Raw genomic sequence first — 21,570 nt, forward strand, 5'->3', positions numbered from 1 at the left:
TTGAAGATTATACGTTTTTTTATAGAGAAGAAAAACAGAGAGAGATACGTGTATGTGTGGTGTGTGTGTGTGTGTGTGTGTGTGTGTGTGTGTGTGTGTGTGTGTGTGTGTGTGTGTGTGTGTGTGTGTGTGTGACTCATTGTACATTACATAATTTTGAAGCTGAAGGAAGTGACAGGTGGGGCGGGACAATGTGGTGTTTATATTTTGAACAGTGAAAACTGTCCATCTAATCCTCATGTTACAGTTTTTCTCAGTCGCTTTGGTGCGTTTCTCAGATCAGAATTGAAATTCTCATAACTATTAGTTCAACCTCCACAACACTCAGTCATTTGTGCACATCATAGTAGCAATTTCTCCTCTCTCTGAACAAACTGCAAATGATTTTGGACATGAATCAGTTGCTTCCATACATTTCCCTGCTGCTTTCTGACATTTCCATTTGCTTATGTCATGTCAGTCAAAAGTAATCATACCTATGGATGCTGAATAGTCATTCCCAATAAAACTAATAGTCATACATCCATTGCTTAAGTCATCACACACAAAATTGTTGAACTAGTTATCACATGCCAAATATTGGCCATCTGTCAAGCAAATCCTATACCTTTCTGTATCATTTTTCCTGGAAATGTCTCCGAAATTGAACAATTGATCTCAGGTGAATTACAGCTGTCACTCATGAGGAGGCTCTACCAAATTGGTGATTTTATGTTTACATGTATTCTACAGTGAACAAGTGACTGTAGCATATTTTTCTTTTGCACAATTCTGTAGGATTACAAACACTTCTACACAATGGAAATGTGAAACGTATGTATTCAGTGTCTCAGTTACTCCCAAGACTCCCATAACATCTACAGTGACTTTACTGCACATTTCAGATGGCTGTACAGGTAGGCCATAGTGCTGTCGTCAGCATTTTCAGGTGTCACCAATTGTTTTTGCAATGGGAAACACTGAAATTATAAACTGTCATAGTGGAAACATGACAATGCCATTTGACTATCTTGTTCATAAAGATGGTGTCAAGACTTTTCATTTTGATGGCACTGACAGTTTCATTGACATGGATACTTGCTTTTGAGGTATGGATAATCAATTCTGTGCATGTGACGTGCTTTTGCAGGCTATCCACTAGGTTTTGCAGTTTGCACTAATTGTTTTGGGAAATGCACTAACTGCTGTGCAAATGTTAATGGTGTTCTGAGAAACGCACCAAAGCGACTGAGAAAAACTGTAAGCTTCAGAGCTGAACTCGAAGCACCGCATGTCCTCACATTTGGATGTTACGCCCTAGAATAAAACAACACTATGTGACACGATCAAGGCTTTAAACCTGCAGCATCAAAATTATTAAATCTAAATATACTGTTAAACACGTTTAACGTTACTAAAAAGAAACATTTCTTTTATAAAATGCTTTTTAAATGTGTGTGTATATATAGAGATAGATAGATAGATAGATAGATAGATAGATAGATAGATAGATAGATAGATAGATAGATAGATAGATAGATAGATAGATAGATAGATAGATAGATAGATAGATAGATAGATAGATATTTTATACTGTATATTTTTAAAGCTTGAAACAAATACAGGTCACAATGGATTTTTTAAAATGTTGACAGGGATGTCCTGAGCGAAGCTGACTTTGATCTTAAGTTGGTGGCTGTGGCTACAATGTAGCTTGCCATCACCAGTGTGTGAATGTAGTGTAAAGCACTTTGGGGTTCATAGGGACTAAGTAAAGCGCTATACAAATACAGGCCATTTACCATTTTAAAATTAGGTTCTGGTAGTCCATTACTCCTACTGTCATGTAATTTTAAACTATAAAGTTTTCATTAATTCACAGAAAATGTCCTTTCCCCCCCCCGTGGACTCACTGTAAGAAAAAGAAAATCTGACACCCCTGATATAAAAGAACAAATGATCTCAAATAATATAAGCAAACCACAAGGCGACTGCTGTTGTGATTTCACACTATATTAAAAAAAATTATTTGAATTGAACTTGAACATGAAATCTAACAAAGCCATCACATTCAAATGAATGCGGTTTATAGTGGTTGAGAAATTATCACATTACCTTTCTGCAAAACACAAAAGAACTGCAAACACTGAAATATTGTTCAGGTTGACTGCAGTGAGCAGTAATCGAGGAGGAAGCAGGTGCTTGATTCTTGGCTCTGACTCTTCTGTGCTGCATGTTTTCCATGAACCTCCGGCCAATCTGTGCACGAAGTAAAACTTGCAACAGCAATTATCTCCAGGAGTTCTTGGCAAAAACGAAGGTTTTTGTAGGATACTATCTGTTTAGGGATGTGCATTTATATGTATATATATGCATATAGTGCTGCAGAACTGTATAACAGTATAAATGTTTGGTGAAAATAATACTTGGTCATGCTGACTCACGCGAAAGGTCACTTTTCACAAGAAAATGTAAATTATTTTAAACAGTACCTATTATGCTCATTTCCAGCTCTATTTTGTTTGGGGGGAGATCCACTAGAGTAGCTTTGCATCCATCACTGTTCAAAATTATCTTGACTTATGTTTTACAAGGCCTCACTTGATCCTCTGTGGCGGAACAAGGTTTTTAACCTTCTTTTAAAGGCACCTTGCCATGGAAGCCAACTTTCCTTTGATTGGCTGGGTTTGAACATCAAGTGGGTGGGGCTTCTGTGCTATGTCCCTGAGATGACCGTAGTGAGAACATCCGGACTCTACGTGCCCTTTAAGTGTTTTAATGCTTCATTTCACCTGATGATTTTGCCATTGATTCATTTTATCATTGCTACAGGTTTTAGGATTAACACACATGTTAAATGAGGGTGAAAACTGGCCTCTTGTATGCCATACATTAGTCTGGTAAGGTGATAATAATCATTTCATTTTATGTTCTGCAAAGGTAATCAATGTCTGTAACTGAAAAAACAGAATCTTAACCTAAAATAAACCTACTTTAACCTAAAATTCATCTGCCCTTGACCTGCAGTTTGCTACATTAAGATTTAAATAGATGGAAGTCCTGTGAATAATATACCGTAGCAAAGTACCATCCGGCTGTAGTTAGGTCAGTGGGGGATTAGTCCAGTGGGAGGTGGTGTTGCTTTGGATTGGAGTGGGCGTGCTCAGTTTCTCTTTCTCAGTGACCATTTAGCTATCGGTAAGCATTTCACGGCGCTTGTATAAATATTCATGTTGTCACGTGTGGGTGACTGGAAGAGCTGGACAGATTTACGTTTGTTTTCATCAAATTTTATCAGTCACGGGCCCCCCGTCCCCCATCCCCCTCGCTCATCACCCTCTCTCTCTATTCTTCTTTCTATTCCCGTTACTCTGCGGTCCACTGTTAACACAGGTCTCGTTGTGTGTGTGTGTGTGTGTGTGTGTGTGTGTGTGTGTGTGTGTGTGTGTGTGGTGTACCCTGGTAGTTTTCCATGAGGGAAGGTTGTGAGGGCCCCAGGGGAAAGTCTTTACAGAGGGGAGGAGTCAGCATAGGAATTCTGTGCGTGTGTGTGTGTGTGTGTGTGTGTGAGAGAGAGCGAGAGAGAGAGAGAGAGGGGGGGGGGGGGTAAAGTGATTATGATAATGAAGAGGAATGGGTGATGTGGGGGAAGTTACAGGTGTATGCACGTGTATGTGTGTGTGTGTGTGTGTGTGTGTGTGTGCACGCATGTGTGAATGAACTCCTACTAAGAAATAACTAGCAGGAGAGTGAAAAAAAAGAAAACTCTAGAGTACAAAGGGCATCTTGAGTGTGTGTCCTTCTCGTGTGCAGTGTCAGGAACTGAGATGGTATTGTACAAAAGGTGAATAGAAGCTGGATAGGAGAGACTAAGAAAATGGAAGGCAGATAAGAGCTTGAAGGAGAGTGAACTCAAGACAGAAAAAGTGGGGAAATGAAGACAAGGAAATCCTTTGTTGTGATATGCCTGTGTCCTTTCCAAGGACAAGATGACATTCCAGTACCATCATGTGACAAGTCTCCTCCTCTCTTGTCTGTTCGGCTCCTCCTTTCCGACGTTATCGTGTCCCTCCCCTGACATTTTCCTCTGCTCTTAGCTTCTCCCAGCAAGTTGCCTTTCTTTGTCCACTGTGGTGAAGGAGAGGTTAATGAGAAGGTGAGAGACTTTTAAGTGTATAAGGCCGATTCCAGAAAGGTTGTGAGGCTGTGTAAAATACAAATAAAAACTGAATTTAATGATTTTAAAAAAATGTTGTGAACCCACATTTTTATTCACATCAGAACATAGAAAACGTGTCATTTTAAGAAAAGAAAAAAGGTCATTTTGAATTTTATGGGAGCAATCTCCAAAAAAGTTAGGACCGGACCATGCTTGCCACTTTGATATGTTATTCTAGCTGCTTAACAGTCCTGGATCTACTTTCTTGTATTTTTCATTTCATGAATGAGTTCAGTTAGTGGTGAATCAGCCTGCACTTTCTACTATCAAGTCATGCTGTTGTAATAGATGCAGGATTCAATTTAGCATTGTCTTGCTGAAATGTGCAAGCCCTTCCCTGAAAAAGACTTTGAATGGAAACATGCGTTGCTCTAAAACCTGGATATACCATCATCGCAGAGGGTGACTTTCCAGATGTGCAATCTGACAATTCCATAGACATTAATAGCCCTTTTCCACTAGAACCTACTTGGGTGGCTTGGCACGGCTCAACTTGGTTTTTAGGTTATTCTGTTAGGTGAAAAACCATAAAACCCCGGCCGGGGTTCCAAGCAATCTGAGGCAATCCAAAAATGTGACGTCAACATACTGCATGCCATCGATTCGCTAGTCAGTGGCATCACTCGGTGAGTCATCCTCTATAAAAATCAAAACCGCCATTTTTGAAACCTAGAAACCAGGAAAATGGCCACACAAAAGACAACACTGTGTTCCCCGAGTCTGATAAAAAGCCAAAGACCAAGCAGCAGGTATACCATCGCCTTGACGTCCTCCATCGTTATGGTGTTCGTGTCACATATATATGACATCTTGGGACTTTTTGCCACGTTGCTATAACAACCCTACGCACATTAGGTGGTACTCGATTGTAACAGAAAACGACCCAAACCGAGTCGAGTTGAGCTGAGTAGGTACTTGTGGAAAATGGCTATAAAGCTGTCTCATACCAGCACCAATTCAGACTTTTGATAACTGATGACAGATTTACTCATTTTAATTTTTTGACCACAGAAGTTTTCTACTTTGCCTGTGTTCATTTTAAACTAACCTTTGCCACGGAGAAGATGGTGACATTTCTGGTTATGATCCTCCACCCATTTTTCTTTATTCCTTACTTCTAAAAAACTCTGCCAATCATGTTATTGGCCTTTTGCTAATTAACCAAATTAGATAAAAGTGTTCCTCCAGCTGTTTCGGTTTACGTCCCTCTACTTTGTCCTTCTACCAACATATTGAGATGTGTTGCTGCCATCACGTTTTTAGATGAAACAATACTTCTCATGAAATAAGAAAATGTCTCAGTTCAAACATTCAATGTGTTTCTCTTTCATTTAAATGTCTTTTCTATTGCAAGTTTCTATACAGGCTCAGTAACCTTTTTTTTTTTTTTGCCTTAACTTTGATTAAAGACCAATAAATAAATAAATAAATTCACTCTAGATTTCCAGTGAAAAACGTTCCAGGAATATATGGTTAAATCCATTGTTTGGAAAACTGAGCATTTCACTTTAGGGGTAATCAGCCCTAATCCACCACCTAGATTAGAGGGGATTTACTCATTATTAACTCATGCACTACAGGTCTGCCAGTTTCATGCCCACTGCTTATTACATTGTAGAAAATAATATTTCCATCAACCTCAAGAATAACAGGAAAAACATCGCTGTGTGTGGGTGCAGTGATTGTAACAAATTTCAAGAAAATAGAAGAAACTGAAATACATACAGGGAGTGCAGAATTATTAGGCAACTTAACAAAAACAAATATATACCCATTTCAATTGTTTATTTTTACCAGTGACACCAATATAACATCTCCACATTCACAAATATACATTTCTGACATTCAAAAACAAAACAAAAACAAATCAGCGACCAATATAGCCACCTTTCTTTGCAAGGACACTCAAAAGCCTGCCATCCATGGATTCTGTCAGTGTTTTGATCTGTTCACCATCAACATTGCCGACAGCAGCAAACACAGCCTCCCAGACACTGTTCAGAGAGGTGCACTGTTTTCCCTGCTTGTAAATCTCACATTTGATGATGGACCACAGGTTCTCAATGGGGTTCAGATCAGGTGAACAAGGAGGCCATGTCATTAGTTTTTCTTCTTTTATACCCTTTCTTGCCAGCCACGCTGTGGAGTACTTGGACGCGTGTGATGGAGCATTGTCCTGCATGAAAATCATGTTTTTCTTGAAGGATGCAGACTTCTTCCTGTACCACTGCTTGAAGAAGGTGTCTTCCAGAAACTGGCAGTAGGACTGGGAGTTGAGCTTGACTCCATCCTCAACCCGAAAAGGCCCCACAAGCTCATCTTTGATGATACCAGCCCAAACCAGTACTCCACCTCCACCTTGCTGGCGTCTGAGTCGGACTGGAGCTCTCTGCCCTTTACCAATCCAGCCACGGGCCCATCCATCTGGCCCATCAAGACTCACTCTCATTTCATCAGTCCATAAAACCTTAGAAAAACCAGTCTTGAGATATTTCTTGGCCCAGTCTTGACGTTTCAGCTTGTGTGTCTTGTTCAGTGGTGGTCGTCTTTCAGCCTTTCTTACCTTGGCCATGTGTCTGAGTATTGCACACCTTGTGCTTTTGGGCACTCCAGTGATGTTGCAGCTCTGAAATATGGCCAAACTGGTGGCAAGTGGCATCTTGGCAGCTGCACGCTTGACTTTTCTCAGTTCATGGGCAGTTATTTTGCGCCTTGGTTTTTCCACACGCTTCTTGCGACCCTGTTGACTATTTTGAATGAAACGCTTGATTGTTCGATGATCACGCTTCAGAAGCTTTGCAATTTTGAGAAAGCTGCATCCCTCTGCAAGATATCTCACTATTTTTGACTTGTCTGAGCCTGTCAAGTCCTTCTTTTGACCCATTTTGCCAAAGGAAAGGACGTTGCCTAATAATTATGCACACCTGATATAGGGTGTTGATGTCATTAGACCACACCCCTTCTCATTACAGAGATGCACATCACCTAATATGCTTAATTAGTAGTAGGCTTTCGAGCCTATACAGCTTGGAGTAAGACAACATGCATGAAGAGGATGATGTGGACAAAATAATCATTTGCCTAATAATTCTGCACTCCCTGTATTTGAGATTAGGGTACACCAGCAACCTGTTGCTAATTTAGAATCACCAGTTAACCCTACATGCATGTCTTTGTGATGAAAACCAGAATACCTGGGGAGAATGTGCATCACACAGAAAACCACAAACTGACCTGAAGGTTCAACCCCAGAATCTTCCTGCCATGAGATAACAGTGTTTAGCTCCATACCACCATGCTAACCAGGAAACTAACTTTTCTTTTCATGTCAGACATAACGGTGACCACTGACCGAGTCATTCAAGGAAGTGAAGGCAGTTTTTCTGTGGAAGGCAGTTACAAGAATCTCCTTTTTTTTTTTTAAAGCTTTCTCAACAAACACTGCCACACAGCTGAAACAAACGCTGCATGACTTTTGAAAGGAAGCTGATAGCAATGACTCAGTGCTATGTTACGCATTCCAACATGTGCTTTTTCACAGTTTGTACTTTTTGTGATCATCCCAGTTCAGGACTTTGACATATCTTTTACCTAATATGTATTTAGTCTCGAATATGTTGCAAGTGAGATGCCTTTGAACACATACAACAGTGCGTAGCATTTTCTGCTTCGGGCAAAACCTTTGTCATAGCAAAACTGGCACAAACAAAATCTTGGTTTTAAGACAACAATTATGTCATTTTAATTTGGTAGCTGCAGCCATAATTAGTGAGTATGTGCATGTTTACAACTATGGAAAGGCATAATGACAACTTAGAGCTATATCTGAAATCAGCAGAGGTAGGTGGCTGAAGGCCTGCGCCCTGGATGTTTATTTTTTGATAACAGTCTCTTGAGACAAACACAAGATTTGCTCAGACAGTTAAGCAACAGCATTTGATGGTCTTTCTTAAACACATTCACTGAAACCAATCTCCTGATCTTTTGACCTTAGTTTGACTCCCAAACAGACTGCATATTGACTCTATGATTGAATTGTGTATGACGGAAACATCACAGCTGAGAAAAACAGACCATGGTGTCAGGATGCAACTTTTTGAAATTCTGCTATGGTTTTTTTTTTTTTGTTTGTTTTGGTCAAACAAAAAAGTGAATCCACATTTTTATACCCAAATTTGAGCCGAAACACCGGACTTCTCCATTTTGTTAATTACCAGTACTGTTAACTTAGGGCAGCAATGGCATAAACTTCACTTTGGGTGGTTGTCTAGTAAAGCAGAGCACAATTTGTGTCTTTTAAACAAATGCCTGGTTTGATTCTGCAGGAGGGTTCTTCCACTTAAAAGGGAATTTTTCCTTCCCACTGTCACCAAATCCCTAGCTCATAAGGGGTCATATGATTGTTGGGGTTTTCTCTGTAGTATTATTGTAGGGTCTAACTTACAATATAAAGCACCTTGAGGCGACTGCCGTTGTGATTTGGAGCTGTATAAATAAAATTTAATTGAAAAAAATGTAATTGAACAATTTGCAATGTTGCTATTCTGTAATAACACATATATTAAATTAAATACTCAGTCTTGACTTTATATTCCTAATGTACTGTCTTCGTTTAACTACAATGCATTTAAAACAAACCTTTAAAAGCAGTTTTTGACAGAGGTGGCACAGAGATATTGTGGGAGACCTTAAAACACACAAACTAAAGTAATGAAAAATGTGCTAGTCCCTCTGCAGCAGAAGGTGAAACGCTGGAATAGAGGTGCTTTGAGCTAAATATTTACGTCAGCATGCCTACATGTCTACGTGCTCACAATAACAATCATCACTTGCTGACATTTGCTTGTTTGCGGTGTTCAAAAAGCTTAAAATTTGCTAAACACAAAGAACAACAGAGATTGGCTCGTATTTGTTTGTTTTCACACATATTGGCAGATTTACCTGATGATGGTTCTTGATGTGACGTAGAGAGCCACATTTCATGGTGACCAAAACAAGTACTAAAAAAAACCCTTAAGCCTTAAGGTGATTGCTGTTGTGGTGTACAAATAAAACTGATTTGAATTAGTGTGAATGTGTGTGTGAATGGGTGGATGACTGGATGTGTAAAGCGCTTTGGGGTCCTTAGGGACTAGTAAAGCGCTATATCAATACAGGCCATTTACCATTTTTTTAATTTTATTTGTACACCATGACTTTGGTAATGACTGGAATTTAAATATTCCAGTCATGACCAAAATAGAAGGTTGAGTCCAGGAGCCATTGGACTGATGTTGCCACCACAGACTGAAAGACCTAAGGACTGCCATGATGCAACAGTTATATAATACTTTACCTGCAGGATGCATCAGTGTCAGAACTCCAGGTGTTATTTTTTTGTCTGTAGATGACAAGTGTTGAGCTAGAGCTGCAAGTGCAGGCACGTGGGCAAAGCTTGCCAAAGAGACGTTCAGTGCTTTCAGACAGATAGGTGTCCTCAGATTATGTAAAGGATCTATTTTAACCCATGTTACCATGTTGACCCAAACCTAACCAAACTGTCATCAAAAAAGGCCTGAATTTAGAAGTCTTTCAGTCTTTAGGGAATCATCCAGAAAACCCATAAGACTTGTGGTGAGAAGAAAATCACTAGCACATTACTTGCATGTGGTGGTCATTTTGGTATGTGTCTGTTAGCAAACTAGCTTGCGTCCACACTGGGGTTTGCACATTGCAGTATGTGTGCATGAATGTGTGAGAAAGAGTGAGCTCAGACAGTAGCTCTTTGTTGCTGTTGCCAGGATTTTGGATCAGCCAGGCTGAAAGTGCCTACAGTGACTCTTTCTTCCTTTATTCTCTCACTAGTTCCTTGTGCCACTATACTACAGTGCACAGTGCTGGGAAATGTAAAACTATAACGTCACATCCAGTGCTGAAAAGAGAAGTCTTACATAGCTTTTAATTTCTATTTTATTTGTTCAGTGGTTACATTTTAAAAGATTCAAATCATTTGTACATTAGATATTTTACATTCTGTCATCGGTTGTGATCAACCCCAAATTAAATATCTAATTTTTGGTGTGAGTTCTTACAAAATGGAAAATTAGTGCAGAAATGTATTAAAACATGTGCCAGCGCACGTGAAAATACAGTATTTAATAGTTTATACAATTCCACAAGCTTGAAAGTCAATATTTAGGTTACCACCTTTGTTCTTCAACACAGTCTGAACTCTTTTAGGCAGCTTTCCTGTCATTTCTTTAAGTAGTCTTCAGGAATTGTTCTCCAGGCTTCTTGAAGGACATTCAAATCTCTTCTCTGGATGTTTCTGCCTTTTGTTCTGTTCTCTGTCAACATGATCCCACACTGCTTCGATAATGTTTAAGTCCAAGTTCTGGGGAGGCCAATCCATGTCTGATAGTGCTGGATTGGCCTCAGATCAGGGATGGGATGTGTTTCAGCATCAAGCTCATTATAAGCACATGAAGGAATGTGTCAAATAAACCCTTAATCTTCATCTGATGTGCTAAAGGATTTGCATTTGTGACTTTGATGAATATGAAGTTGTGAAGAATATTAACACAAGCTTTAGGAAAACTGCACATGAAAGAAAAAAATCTGTCAGAATCATTAAGACAAGTATTGATTCCCTATTTACTTCTGTACCAACATGGTTCAGTTTCAACTGCCTGTTTGCAGCTTTGACCATACAATAATAGCAATAACCTGAATTAGAAAAATGCATCCCTCGCCCTGTCTGTCTCTTTCTCCCTCCATCTTCCTTTTTTCATTCCTTTAATTGCAGCGGGTAATCCTCAACCAGATTAAATGGATGTGCAGGGTCTATGTGCGTGCGCCTGTGTGGTCTGAATGAACGACACATAGATCTCTCAGAGATTACATGATCCCTGTCATCATCTCCCTGGGTGAAACTGACAAAAATCCAAATCCAATTTACTCTCCACTGACGTCCACTCGTACCAGGAATACGATCTGGCAGCTTGTAAAGCAGCTAAACCGAACCACTTAGGATTTTCTTCATGTCAGAGAGGATGCCATGTGCGTTGCCGTAGCCTAGTTTGATTACACTTTGATCTGTCAGCTGGCCTATTTCTAGCTGACACTGCAGCTGATTTGAATGTTTACTAATTACACAAGCATTTTGTTGTGGTGCAAACAGATTTCAGAAATTCTTTCATCTCTCTTGGCCTGCAAGGAACCAAGCTTCTGGTAAATGGTTGGTTGTAGAAACTGCTGTGGACGCCCTCTGTTTTATGCCTTATCTTCTCCTTTCATACACAATTTGACCTGGTTTTTGAATTTCCTCATTCAGGTGACTGACTTAACCATTGAAGAATATGCATCCATCAGAAGTCACATCATCAACACATCCCATAACATTGCTTCCACCATGTTTGATAGATGATGTGATATGCTTCTTTATCTTGTGTTGTTCTCTGCTTTTCTATATTTTTCTCTTTCCCTCATTCTTTATCTTGGTTTCATCTGTCCAAGCATCTTTTTCCCCCTTCTGGCTCTTTTAGAGGTTTAGGGTTTTCTGTATAAGCCATTCCTAGGCTCAGAAAATCCCCTCATTCATATAATCAACTTGATTCATTTCTTTCCATCTTGTTTTTGTCCTACTGGCTTCTTTGCCAGTCATGTTGATGTTATGTCATTCTTTGATATTGGTGACAAATGTGGTCTGACAAACTTCAACACCATCTTGGACTATATCTGGCAGCAATAATCCTTTTTGTGGTGTTCTTCTGGAGGCACTAGTTCTGCTGAGGGACTCCAACAAGAACCTGTAGGAGGTAGAGAACTGATCCAATGTAATAAATTAACTGAAAATGTCAAGTAGACCAAAGACTACCAGCTGCAGTTAGAGATGAAAGACTTACTAGAAAAAACTCTAGTTATTTATTTACTACTTACCAGGTAAACTATTCACAGAGGAGCACCTTATAAATAGTAGTGTTTAACATATGAATGGGAGCTGTGATGCATGGACAAAAATATTTAAAAAGTAAAATGTTGCCAACTAAAGTGATGGGATTAAAAAAAGATTAAGAAAACTACTTTGACTGTTTATTTGATTTTTAACGTTCTGATAAAGACTAAAAAAATTATTAAGGTGATGGGACCAAGTACAGTCCAGTTTTGAGTACTTATTAGTTTGCTAAAATGGCAGGCTTCTAATTTAAACAAAATCATATTTAGTACAACTAATTTAGGGCAAAGGTTGTTTTTTTTTTATAACAGTAGTCCTCTGTTTGATGACAGAAAACAAATATGCAGCATTTAGCTTCATATCCATATATTTTTTTCTGACCTCATTTGTTTTTTTTTTCTATATTTGTATGAAGTGGAAACCAAGAGAGACAAAAAGTTGTTTTTTGTTTTTGTCCCTTTCATTCATGGCAGCCTCAACAAGAGTCTGTTTTCTCTTTTGTTGACCTTGGCACAGATATCCCAGCGTGTCCACAGAGTCTCTGACTTCTTCATCTGGAATTACTCTCTGCAAAGAAACATTTATGTCTGAGGCTATATAGCATGTTTCTGTGCTGTACTTAAATTTTTATTTTTTCTGTGAAAATTGGCCATTCTGTGTCTGTTTGATCAAAAGCAACCCAAAATTACTGCTAAAACTGAAACCTAAAAATGCACATGCTGAGCTAAATTCTAAACACCAAGAATAAATTACAGTCCTCCTTTTTTCAAGCTTTAGACAAACACCTAAGATGGAAATTTTGAGTATGTGTGTGAAGTCTCTTTTAGGAGTTATTAAGTCCTACTGGGAGTATGTCAGGCTGACTTAACATTATGAAGTTTTCTCTTAAATGCTGGCAAAGTAAAACTAATATTTTAATTCAACTTACTTTTACTCAATACTTTTCATTTTGACTCGGTGTACCACCCCAGTGGATTTTAATTCAAGCAATCACAATGTTAATAAAGTGCAGACTTTCAGCTTTAATTCAAAATATCTAACTTGCATTAACTGTTTATGAATTACAGACATGGTTTCTTTACTAGTCAACTGGCCAGGTGAGACTTATTGCCTATTCCAGAACCAGTTATACAGATGGTAAATGGCCTGCATTTGTAAAGCGCTTTACTCAGTCCCTAAGGACCCCAAAGCGCTTTACACTACATTCAGTCATTCACCCATTCACACACAGGCAATGGCAAGCTACCAGATACTGGTGCTGGTCAGAGGGCCTGGTGGCGCCTGTGTCCGGCAGCCTCGCCTCTGTCAGTGCGCCCCAGGGCAGCTGTGGCTACAATGTAGCTTGCTATCGCCAGTGTGTGAATGTGTGTGTGAATGGGTGGATGACTGAATGTAGTGTAAAGCGCTTTGGGGTCCTATGGACTAGAAAAGCGCTATACAAATGCAGGCCATTTACCATTACCATTTACATTGTAGCCACAGCTGCCCTGGGACGCACTGACAGAGGCGAGGCTGCCGGACACTGGCGCCACCGGGCCCTCTGACCAGCACCAGTAGGCAAACATGGGGTTAGTATCTTGCCCAAGGATATTTGGCATGCAGCCAGGAGGTAGCCTGGGATCGAACCACCGACCTTCTGATTAGTGGCTACAGATAAAAGAGTTGGAATTGATTCCAAGCGTTGAAATTGCATTTGGTAGCTCTTCACTCCAAAGTGATGTAAGCGGAAGTGAAAGTGGCCAAATTCAACCTGCAACATCAAAAGGCCTTAAAGACCACAGAAGAAGTCTAGGAAGTGGATGATCACAGAAGTATTTCCATGGTGAAGAAAAACAACTTCACAACATCTGACAAAGTATCACTGTCAGGGTCTACAGGTTTGTCAAGGTTTACAACAAGGTGCACAGCGCTGATAAATGATATGACATGCAATCTATACTTTCTGCAAATCGATGATGACCCAAATCATACTGCAAAAGCAACCCAATGTTTTCTGAGGGCAAAGAAAGGGGATATTGTTCAATGGGCAACTCAGTCACCTGATCTGAACTCAACACAGCTGCTTTTCAGTTCCTTTAAACAAAACTAAATGCAGCAAGACCGGCAAACAAGCAGCAACTATGGGTGACTGTACAGCATCTCAAGAGAGGAACCATGATGTTTGTTGACAGCAAGGGAATAAAAACAATTCTTATATTTATGAAAATAGTTTGTGCAATTACTTTTAGGGCTCTGAAATAGTTTGGTTAAAACCCTTGAATTAAAGCTGAAAGCCTGCACTTTAGTCGCATGTTGATTGTGTTATTTGCAGTCCACCTTGATGTCATGTACAGAGACAAAATCATAAAAACTGTGTTATTACAACCTAACCTAAACCTAACAACATTATTCACCTGGCTGTCCCAATGCAGTGTTCCCACCCTACCTTCTGGGAACCATTGGTATAATGTACTGAAGTCTGTAATCCAGCTGGGCTTTTTAGTATCTTTACTTGTCTTTGAAGTTCATGTTAAAAGCTCATTACAATTTTATAATATTGTTATAAAGGTACAGCCAGTTCTTATCTCTGGGGTGTCAGTTATTTCTGTTTGGTCAAGGCTCCTTTAGGTGCAACGTGTGCTTTGGTGGCGGTGCTCTGAAGTACTGAGTTATGGCATGAGTGAGACTCGGCTGTTACTTCCAGCTCATTTCTTCAGCAAGAAATATTTTAGCTTTTCTCACATTCAGTGTAAAGTTCTTATTTTTCAATGGTATTGGTAGCAGCTTGATTGGGTCTTGGTGATGTATATTGTGGTTGCTCTGTTTAGGCCTGAATGTTTTTATGATAGTATTTGTGTCATTTCCACAGTGTGTCTTTTTTTCCTGTCTCCCTCAACAGGCCGTGGCAGATGGCTGCCTGTCCCTGACCCAGAGGTTTCTTCCTGTTAAAAGGGAGTTTTTCCTTCCCACTTTTGCGTGCTTGCTCATTGGTGTTGTGTGGTTGTTCATGTTTTCTATCTATTTTCTTTATTATATCTCTTTTATTATTTTACAGTCTTTACCTTACAAAATAAAAGTCGGTGCAATAGCATCAGCAAACTCTTAATTATCTTACCTAAAACAATCTGATGCATTTAATGTCATTTTAAATCGTTTTTCACCTGGTCATCCATGTCACATCCTCTTTGTACTGCCCCACAGCTTGGGAACGACGGTTGGGAAAGACAAAGCATTGCCGATAATACTGATGCTATCACTTTTTTTCCCTTGGGAATTGAAGGCATTACTAGTCAGTGTTTTCATATTTGGGTACACTGCAGGGAGACGCTTCTGCACACATTACATGTTTTAACAGCCTTAAGCTCAGAGAAAATCTGTCATGTCATTATTATTTTTGCCCTGAAAAACATAACCAGGTAAGGAAAGATATTTGCCAATCAAAATTTGCATTATAAAAAAAATCATTAAAAAAATGTAAATATTTTTTAAAAAATTAATAAAAACTATATTTATTTTAAAATAACTGAAAGTAATAATTCTGATTCAAAAATATTTAAAAGTCTAAATAATCTTTCAAAATAATACTTAATATAAGACCATGATACTCTAAGGACGATCTAAAAAAAAATTGACTAACTCAAGCAATCAAAAACTGCATTTTGTTGGGTATCCACATGAGTAACCATATATTCACACGTTAAAATCCCTGACTGTGCAGAAGAAATAAACATTACTACATATAAATAAATAAAATTAATATACAGCTTTTCTTTGGTCTAAAATAAGCATGTCAACATTAGCTTTTAACAGCGTTGTCGGACCTATGATCCAAAATTTTTCAGTTGTCAACTGCGTTTTTCACAAACTTGTGATTGCTCATGTTGGTTATGTCCATATTTTATATACAGTTGGTGGTCTGCCCCCATCTTCATCATCATGAGATAATACAGATTCCCACAGAGTTTAAGTATCTCATGAATTTTGCTATGGCTTTGCTAGGTTTAAGGCCTTAACCTTTGATGCATAGAGAGTTAATTTGACTGCGAGCATGTTGTAGATGAACAAATATACATGATGATATGTGCTGTTACAGCACGAGGATTTACTGTCTCAGTGGGGTGGGAAACATGCTGTTCTTATCCCGTGGCTGTAATTTGGTTCAACTGTGGTTGCATTTTACATGTCTGTGCCTTTTTTCTCATCACTCCTCAAGTGAATGTTTTATATCAAATTAAAAATAAACTGCACAAAGTCACATTTATTTAATGGATATTTTTGATTCCAAGTATCTGTAGGCTTTGTGCTGTCTTGTACAAGACCTTGGGCGGGGGAAGGGGTCCTGAAGAAATCTTGAAGAAGCCTACAATAGGAATAAGATGTAGCAAACAAGTCACACATTTTGGCTGTAATCATATGATAGCTTCTCAAGTAAAGAACAGATGTATGTATATTTGTCAGGCATCTCTGGAGGAGTAGAAATGACAGCAAGGCAAATGTTCTCACATGTCAACATGGGTTTGACTGTTTGACTGTCACCCTCGCTGCAGGAGTGGCTATGAGGAGGACAAAGCACTAAAATCTAAATCTTAAGAATCACTGGTCTGTACGTGTACTGCACTTGAGTGTCCTTTTGCCATGATAAGTTATTCTGAAATTACGTTTTATAGTCCTTGCAGGTGGCAGCACGGTGGCATGGTGGTTAGCACTGTTGCTGCACAGCAAGAAGGTCCTGAGTTCAATTCCAACATCAGGCCGGGGTCTTTCTGTGTGGAGTTTGCATGTTCTCCCCGTGTTTGCGTGGGTTCCCTCCGGTTACTCCGGCTTCCTCCCACCGTCCAAAGACATGCAGCTTGTGGGGATAGGTTAATTGGATAATCCAAATTGTCACTAGGTGTGAATGAATGTGAGTGTGAATGGTTGTCTGGCCCTGCGACAGACTGGCCGCAGGGTGTACCCCACCTCTCGCCCCATGACAGCTGGGATAGGCTCCAGCACCCCCTGCGACCCTGAAAAGGATAAGCGGAAGCGAATGGATGGATAGTCCATGTAGGCAGTCAGTATGTTGGCACTACTATAGACGGCTTAATGTTAGCTTTCTTGCCCCAGTCAGGACTTTATAGCGCACTCACTTACATGTTGCATATCCAGGTTAAGTCTCAGTTTAGGGAACTTTGAGACCCTTTTGCTATATTTTCAAGGGTAGATTTTAGTGTGTATTCAAGCCCAGTGTTGAATCCCTCTGACATAAGAAATTCTTTAAATGCACAGTCCTGAATGCTTGCTTGATGGCAAGCATCTTTTGAAGGAAGTATTCCAACGCCATTTGAGAGATATAATCTCTCCAGTAAGTCCTGGGTCTTCCCTGGTGCTCTCCTGGGTAGACGCTTCACACCTCACTAGGAGAAGTTCAGGATGGATTGCAGTCAGATCACCAAACCACCTCAGTTGGCTCTTTCGAATGTGGGGAAACAGCAGCTCTGCTCTGAGCCCCTCCTGGATTACCTCCTCACACTAGCCTAAGCCCAGTCACCCTTTGGAGGAAGCTCATTTCTGCTGATTGTGATGCTTTAAGCCAATACACCCAGGTGATGGTAGGAATCTGGAATGGCCAGTCTAAATTCTTGGCTCTCCTATTCACAAATCCTGAATAGTTACATTAATCGTTACATTGAAATGTTACATTACATAAAAATCTAGGGAAGTATTCCAGAGGCCATTGTCATTCTGAAAAATTATGCCATTGCCAATCAAATCCTTTCCAGATGGTGGTATTGCATGGCGAATGAAAGCCTGATGGTACTTTTCTGTGTTCATAATTCATTAGCTTTATCAAGATCTCCAACATCACTGACTGAAATACAGCCCAAACCATGACAGAGCCTCCACCATTGTTCATAGACTGTAGACACTCACTGTTGAACCTGTCTCCAGTCTGAACTAAAAATGTGAAATTTGGATTCATCACTCCATCAGACATATTCCCACTGATTTTCCAGTTCTTGTGGAATGTGGCATACTTAGGCCTTTTCTCACTGGTTTCAAAATGAGGGAAAAACTCTCCAAAGACAAATTTTGAAAGACCTCCAGCAAGCAAGCCTGGCTGCTTGGAAGTAAAATATAAAGAAATGAATGGTGGCTCAAGACGTTTACACAGTTCTGTACGTTGACCTGTTTCTCTACAACACTTTAAGAGGTTATATTTATGCATTTGCATGTACATTTTTGCACACACTTTTTTAAATTTCTGGACATGTGTCTTTACAGTTATGTGAATCTTCATCATGAATGCTTTATACCCATTGTACTGTATATTTTGCAAAGTTGGCTTCCGTTATAATCACTTTTCTTAAGCGTAAGTACAGCTGTTCACATTGCTGCTTTTTTTTTAATCTAGCACTTCAGTGTCTTTTAAATTGCTTGGACCCCGTGCCTCTGCTGCTGGTGTTTCCCCTAATAATATTCATGTTAACTCTCATGTAGTTGGTAGTACAGTAACGTTCTAAAGGCCATGTTTTACATTTTCAGCTCCCACGTTGTTTGTGTATGACAGAGGATTGTTTAGGGTTATACAAGAGCCTATAATGCCTTAATTGCAGAGCTAAAACCTACATTATCTCCATAAAATCTCTGAGGGAGCCACTTAGGCTCAATCATGGTTCACTGTTTTGGTTTTATTGATGCAAGAATTGCATAATTTCCGTGTGGGGGGTGAACATCCCAAAGACTCAAGCATCCACATGTACAAACTCTGCAAATGAAAGTCTAAACACTAATTTCCAATGTGTGTGCTCGTGTTTTTGGATAGAAGGTGTGATCATATGTCGTTAAGACAAAGTTATCTCTGGGTGTTGACATGACGGGCACATTTTGTTCATTAGCATCCCGATGACTTTCAGATCACTACACCACAAACCAATATCCTATCCTGGGTTTGACTGTACTGCGGTGAGCTACAGCTATTATGAGTTGATATGCAACAGTGTGTGAAAGCAGAAAAAGTCTCAAATGGTTTTTGGCTTTAGTTAATGTAAGGGAGTAGCAGGCAGCAAACCAAGGCATTCAGCATTTTATGTTAAACACGGTGGTTTAGCATAGTAAAAGGCATTGTAGAGCAGCCCTTTCTTAAAGTAATGCAACCTTGAAATGCATTGGACGATCTTTTTTTTTTTCATAAGGGAAGTTCAGAAAGCTTCAGGCTCACTGGATTACTTCCATTGCAATCCAAATTGTATCTGTGCTATGTGCACCAGTTTACTTCTCCTTTCACCTGCACCCTCACAAGATAAAAGTCCATTTTAAGCATCAAGTCCCTACTTTCAGCCATTGTTAATGAAGATTTGAGGAAATAAGTCACCTTCATAGCTGGATTCACTCCAGTGTTTCTCAACCTCAAGCGGGTGGAGACATCATAAACACATAAACGCTTCAGGTAAAATTAATGAGCAAGAAAATGTAAATTGTTTTCATAATGGCAGAATGAGGGGTGAAAGTCAAGTGGTCGACAGGAGGCAGTTTGTGCAACACATAGGGTTTGAGTGATCTTTAGCCCCCACATGGTCCTGCCCTGCCCAGCCACGGCTCCACCAGGTCAGGTATAAAGGTGTGCCAAACTGATGCCACCCATCGTCCCTGCTCTGGAGAGGGTGGAAGACAAGGGAGTGAAAGAGACAGTGCAGGTGTGACAGAGAGAAGTGGAGGAGGCAAGTTTGACTTGTAAGGCAGGAAGATTGACTGCTGTTAGACTTGAAATACAATCATGGGATTTGGAGTAAGTACTGAAATTTTATCACAGATTTTGGCCTTTAAACTTACCTTAAGATTAGGTTCTGCATTTCTTTTCAGGTTTGAGCTCAGTCTAAATTTTGGTTATTTTGATAAAGAAATAGAATTTCTTTTGAGATAAAACAAAAATAATTCTTGTCTTTTCCAAATCATGAGGTTATTCTTGGGGCTAGGTTTGGAGTCACCATCAGAGATAACCTAGATCTCACAGGGCTCAATTTATCGTTTCGTGTTAATGTCAGTTCTCTTTTTTCTAACTTAAATTTATTTTTACAGCTTTGGCAGCATTATAAACCCAAGATTATCTGGATCAAGATTAAAGAATTTCACTCTTCTAACAGTTATTAACACCGGTGTCAGAGCATGTTTGAACAGGACGGCTGACCTGACTTTCTGCTCTTATTTTTGCACAACAGAAGAGGAAGCTTCAGGGCAATTTCCCCCACATATGTTCAGTTTTATTAATGCCACATTTTGTGCCACTTTCTTCTCTCCAGAAAGGAAAGGATAACTACAAGCTGGCAGCAACGTCAGAAAATGGAGGACAGAAAAGCAAGAAGGCTAGAAAGAAGAAGGACATGGATGAGCTGAAGAAAGAAGTGGACCTGGTGAGTACTCAGCTCACGTGCAGCCGCTCTGTGATCATCTGTAACTTGACTGGCTTGATGTCATGTAAGAAAAGTGAGAATTTTAAGCATACAAAACTACTGATAAATAGTTTGACTGTGTCACAGAAAGAAAAAGGCATTGAATAAACGTTCGTGAACTTTAATGACAGTCACTCGATTGCTGCCAGTGGCCACAGCAATGATGCAGTCACGGCTGAGGCAAACCTCTGCTTTGGCCTCATTGCTGGTCTCATGAGATGTAGGTGTCTGAGCCATATTTCATGAAGATTGCTGCTTACATTGCTGGATGTACACTCCCATGTTATTAAGATGCTGTCAGCTATAATTACCTTCTAAGTCATGTTTATCTAGATTGGTTTTTAATGCTGAGTGAGTGAGAGGCTCTGTTGTTGTTGTATTGTGTGGTTCCTTAGATCACATCAACTCATCCTTCATGCGCAAACAGCAATTTTCTGCTGCTACATTCACATAATAAAACACATGTAATAAAATGCATGCCTGCCTGTGGGATTTTGGCTTGTTTTACTCAATGTTTCTCAATCTCTTTGTTTTTCCTCTCCTACTCTCAATAGGATGATCACAGGTTAACCTTGGAAGAACTTATCAGGAAATATGGAACTGACCTAACCAGGGTGAGCACTTCAGACGGGCTTGTGGGTGTCTAGTTTTTTAGAAGTGTGTTTTTTTAGAAGATAATCCCACAGGTCAAGGAGGATTTCATAGTCCAACATGAGGTTATAAGTAGAGGTGACACAAAACCACTTTTTAATGTCTGATACCAATACCGATATCATAAATTTGGATATCTGCAGAAACCGATATGAATCCTATACAGTCTATTTTATAATCAATAAAACTGTTTTTTTAAGTTCATGCTAACTTTAAAAACTGTAAAAAACAAAACACTAAAGCTATTCTATTACACCCAAAATATTTTGCAGTTCAGCAATACTAATCTTTTTATTTAAACTTTTAGCAGAACTTTAAATCGAAGTATTTAAAGTAATATTCAAAAATTAATTTAAAATGCAATTTTATGCAGATTTCAA

General features: G+C 39.4%; 1 protein-coding gene across 2 annotated transcripts in view; it reads left to right on the forward strand.

Moving 5' to 3' along the window:
• The window catches only part of LOC146681101 (sodium/potassium-transporting ATPase subunit alpha-1-like), a 60,345-nt gene that overhangs the window by 22,782 nt on the left and 15,993 nt on the right, over positions 1–21,570 (forward strand). Inside the window, exons 1-3 of one of the 2 annotated variants that reach the window (XM_085448358.1) lie at positions 19,722–19,878; positions 20,390–20,500; positions 21,094–21,153. In XM_085448358.1, the coding sequence (XP_085304484.1) occupies positions 19,867–19,878; positions 20,390–20,500; positions 21,094–21,153 (183 nt within the window). In that variant the 5' untranslated portion in view covers positions 19,722–19,866. Of the gene's footprint in view, positions 1–19,721; positions 19,879–20,389; positions 20,501–21,093; positions 21,154–21,570 lie in introns of those variants that run through there. The other variant, XM_085448359.1, reaches the window with a different exon arrangement.

The sequence above is a fragment of the Copadichromis virginalis genome, linkage group LG23, assembly GCF_057382275.1.
Source record: "Copadichromis virginalis isolate Kocher_CV1m ecotype Utaka linkage group LG23, C_Virginalis_male_GT1.1, whole genome shotgun sequence".
In the NCBI taxonomy this organism is placed as follows: Eukaryota; Metazoa; Chordata; class Actinopteri; order Cichliformes; family Cichlidae; genus Copadichromis; species Copadichromis virginalis.